The sequence below is a fragment of the Drosophila mojavensis genome, unplaced genomic scaffold, assembly GCF_018153725.1.
Source record: "Drosophila mojavensis isolate 15081-1352.22 unplaced genomic scaffold, ASM1815372v1 contig_136, whole genome shotgun sequence".
NCBI lineage: Eukaryota > Metazoa > Arthropoda > Insecta > Diptera > Drosophilidae > Drosophila > Drosophila mojavensis.
Genome location: NW_025318667.1, coordinates 20,172,236 through 20,176,608, shown reverse-complemented (window position 1 = coordinate 20,176,608; position 4,373 = coordinate 20,172,236). Strand labels below are relative to the sequence as shown.

Below are 4,373 nucleotides of genomic sequence, written 5' to 3'. Positions count from 1 at the left end.
GAAAGGCAAGGGTAATAATAAATGAGTGGAAGGTACGGCAGAATATATGTATACACAAGACTACCTTTAGCTCTTCCTTCTTCTACCTCTACTTTTACCACCACTTCTACTTCATTTTGCCACTTATTGTAGCATTGAATATTTCTTAGTAGACCTGTTAAGCTCTATAGCTTTACAAAAATTGATATGTCATTTAAACACTTAGTTTTGAATTATTATAAAACGTAGTAGGCCTGTTGACGTTTTCGTCTACCTGAGCTCAATCGCTCAACAAAAATCATCATTATATTTTTATACGTCTAGCAAACAGTTCAACGAATTAAAAAAAAAAAAATCTGATTTTGTGAATTCCTGAAAAGTATATATTTTTATAAAGATTTTATATTATATTTTATAACGGTGAGTACGAAAACTGTAAAGAAATAAATGGTAAATGAAGGAATTTATAAAACGTATTGCCTAGAAAGCGCTTCCATCATCACAGGGATGGTTTTTATTTATTTATTATTTTTTTATTTAATGGAGAAGAAAAGTAAAGCTCGCTAAAGCTTAATTTTTTCCCTTCCTTTTTAGAAGGAGATAAACAGCTTATAAAAAATCATCATAGATAGATGGAAGCGTATAAGGATAGTTTACTGCAGACATAAAGAGCGAAAGAGAGAAAGAGAGGGAGAAAGATAAATAGGAAGCTGGAGGTAAACATAAATGGCTGAGCGGCTTATTGAATAAGAAATATCAATAGATGGAACTATAGAAGGACGGAGAGAAACATAAATAGCTAGAGCAGCTAATTATAACAGTGCATAGATAAAAATAAGGAAATAGAATATAATAGAAAGATGGAAGGATTAAAAGATGGATGATAGAGAGAGAGAGAGAGAGAGAGAGAGACAGAGAGAGAGAATAGAGAGGGATAGTCAAAGATAAAAGTAAGGAAGGTACGGCTGAACAAATAGATAAAAGTATTTCTAGCTCTACCCTGATCTACCTCTACATCTTTCTCCTCTATTGCAAACCTTCACCATCACTTCTGCTTCCATTTGCGACTTATTGTAGCTTTGACTTTTTCTTAAACGTAGTAGGCTTTTTAAGCTCTACAGAAACTATCATTGAGCACTTAGTTTTGAATTATTCTAAAACTTAGTAGGCCAGTTGACGTTTTCGTCTACCTAAGCTCAATTGCTCAACAAAATTTGTCATTATATTTTTATACGTCTAGCAAACAGTTCAACGAATTTACAAAAAAAAATTTTCCTGATTTTGTGAATTCCTGAAAAGTATATATATTTTTTATAAATCTTTTCTATTATATTTTATAATGGTAAGTACGAAAAGATTTTCTTTTTTCATTTGTCAATGGGGATAAAAAACATAGATCGATGGAAGCTTAGAAGGAAAGAGGGAAACATAACTAGCTAGAGCAGCTAAGTTTAATAGTAGATAGAGCAAAAGAAATAGAATATAGTAGAAAGATGGGTGGATAGAGAGAGAAAAATACAGAGAATATGGATAAATATATATTAATAAATAAATAAAAGCATAGAGCAAGAAGAAAGGCTGTACAAAGAGATAAAAATATTTCTAACTTTCCCTTCTACATCTATCCCCTCTACAATTTGCTTCCATTTATCACTGAGCTTTGAATTTTTTTTAATACGTAGTAGGCCTGTTAAGCTCTACAAAAATGTCTGACATTTGAACACTTTGAATTATTTTAAAACTGAGTAGGCCTGTTGATGTTTTCGTCTACCTTAGCTCAATCGTTCAACAAAAATCATCATTATATTTTTATACGTCTAACAAACAGTTCAACGAATTTACAAAAAAAAAATAAAATTTTCCTGATTTTGTGAATTCCTGAAAAGTATATATTTTATAAACATTTTATATTATATTTTATAACGGTTGCGACTTATTGTAGCTTTGAATTTTTCTTAAACTTAGTAGGCTTTTTAAGCTCTACAGAAACTCTGAGCACTTAATTTTGAATTATTCTAAAACGTAGTAGGCCTGTTGACGTTTTCGTTTACCTTAGCTCAATCGCTCAACAAAAATTGTCATTATATTTTTATACGTCTAGCAAACAGTTCAACGAATTTCAAAAACAAATTTTTTTTTCTGATATTGTGAATTCCTGAAAAGTATATATATTTTTTTTTATAAATCTTTTCTATTATATTTTATAACGGTGAGTACGAAAGCTGGAAAATGGAAAAAAGAAGAACGATTTTAAAGATGGATAGATAGCGAAGGAGAAAAAGAGAGACAGGGAGATAGATGGCTGTATGGAAGATACGTCTAAATAGATAATGATGAATAGACAAAACTATTCAAAATAGATGAATAGCTTGTATATTTATATGAATTGAGCTATCCATTTGTTAACCCGATTTCTTATGATGATATTTAACTTTCCGCATTGCAGATGAATAAAGCGAAGGAGCAGCGCATGAGCCCCATGGGATCGTCGGGATCGAGTTCGGTGCGTTCGCCGGCAACGCGCGAGCGTCGGGCCGTCGTGGAGACCTACGAGGGCACCCAGCTGATGCCGGACGAAGCCATGCTGCCGATGCCGCCCCACAACATGGCCCGCAGTCCGAGTCTTCTGCTGCAGGATACGCGGCAATGGCTGAAACGCTGCCAGGGCCTGTTGCGCCTGCTCAAGCGCAGCGGCTAGGAGATATCCATTTATAGTTTTATATTTCGCTGTTGTTTGTTTAGTTGGCCGTTGCCAGTTACCGTTACCGTTACTTTCGTTAATTCTGTTGATTCCAGTTCCAGTTAGAAACAATCACATATACATGCATATATATATAGAGGTATATGCATTAGAACTAGCTATATCTCACGCTCTCACGCTGCTCTCATTCTGCTCTCGATCACTTGCGATTAAGTAATTTATACATGGGCTCCCAAGCCTCAAGTCAAAGCTATCAGGAATCGATCAACTCCATCGATCCAATTCACACTAAATGCTCTGCCCCCCGATGACACGGAAGTACTTCTATGACTGCTGATGCGATATTTGATTTGAACCTAAATTTGAAGTTTCTATGCAAATGATATGAAAAATATGATTGGAGTATTAAATTCAAAGTTTATTGAACAGTCTTCAAATCTTGTATTGATTTATTGGGAAATAACGATTGTTTACATAATGAATTGATTGATTGATGTACCAAGGTAAGTTGGGTACTATCAAAAGATCATTCAACTACACCAGCAGCTTCCCCATTTCTATTCTTAGCTGGTCAAAACTATTCCAAATAACTCTACGCTTATTTCCATATATAGCCCATTTATAGGATGACCCAAGAGTCGTGCATACACTTGCTGGCCTTTGTCTCTCCTTGGCCTGCTGCAACGGCTGCACATTTCGACCATGGCGTTACATTAACAAAGGATTGCCACACCACAGGCGCCGAGAGCAATTTAAATGTATTAAGGGTCGCTGTCGAGCTGCACAACAGCTGCCCAACTCACAAAAGGCCCCTCTCAGCAGCAACAGCAGCAGCAACAACAGCAACAACAGCAACAACCACATGGTAATGGCAACATTAAAATAAGTTTTAAAAACTAAGCAGCGCGGCTTATGCCACGTCTCAAAGCGAACAAACGGGGAAAAAAATGCAGCCACAACATTTGGAATATAAATTTCGTAAAACAAATCTAAGGCGCAGCATCCCCAAGGTACAAGCGGGCCAGGGCTGTCGCATATGCAGGGCTGCCAATCTGCTATCTGCTATCCTATCCTATGTCTTATGTCTACTATCGACTATCCTTCTATCTTATATATCAACTCTTTTATCGTTTGTCTGCTATCTTTTATCTTGTGTCTTCCATCCGCTTTGTTTTTCTTCTATCTGGTATCTTCTCTTTTCTCTCCGCTTTTTCTCCTCCATTTTATTTGTAAAACTTTGATCTTCTCTTTCTTTGTCCCTCTTTCTCTATATTTGTCTGTCACTCACTCTCTGTTTCTTCTTCTCTCTCTCTCTCTATCTCTGACGAGGGGAGACTCTTGATTCTCTTTCATTCTTCACTCTCCTCCGCTCACTTTCATTCTATTCACTCTTCAATCTTCTTCATTCTTCATTCTTCCCTCTTCCTTCTCCCTCTCCATTCTCCACTCTCCATACTCCACTGTTCCCTTTGGCCTCTCTCTTCTCAACTATCTCTTCTACTTTCTCCACTTGTCCTCTCATCCCACCCTTACCTCCATTCCCTCCCCCACTCATCTCTGCCCTACTTGCCCTCTCCACACTCCTCTCTTATCACTCGTCTCAGCACTCCTCTCTCCTTTCCTCCTCTCCCATTCCCTATCCCCACTCTCCAGTCTTCCCCCTTTCTTCTTTCTCCTCTATCATTTCCCCTAT

The 4,373-nt window shown here is 36.8% G+C and overlaps 1 protein-coding gene across 1 annotated transcript; it reads left to right on the top strand.

The window, feature by feature from the left end:
- The first annotated feature begins 364 nt into the window (after window positions 1-364).
- Window positions 365-3,117, top strand: LOC6584336. The gene is made up of 2 exons (XM_044011551.1): window positions 365-399; window positions 2,426-3,117. The coding sequence occupies exon 2, from the start codon at window positions 2,426-2,428 to the stop codon at window positions 2,675-2,677; it is 252 nt and encodes an 83-aa protein (XP_043867486.1). The 5' UTR covers window positions 365-399; the 3' UTR covers window positions 2,678-3,117.
- The last annotated feature ends 1,256 nt before the right edge of the window (window positions 3,118-4,373 follow it).

Bases quoted from the DNA above. Each gene is read 5' to 3' on its own strand.
- LOC6584336 (XM_044011551.1), top strand. From the start codon at position 2,426: ATGAATAAAGCGAAGGAGCAGCGCATGAGCCCCATGGGATCGTCGGGA.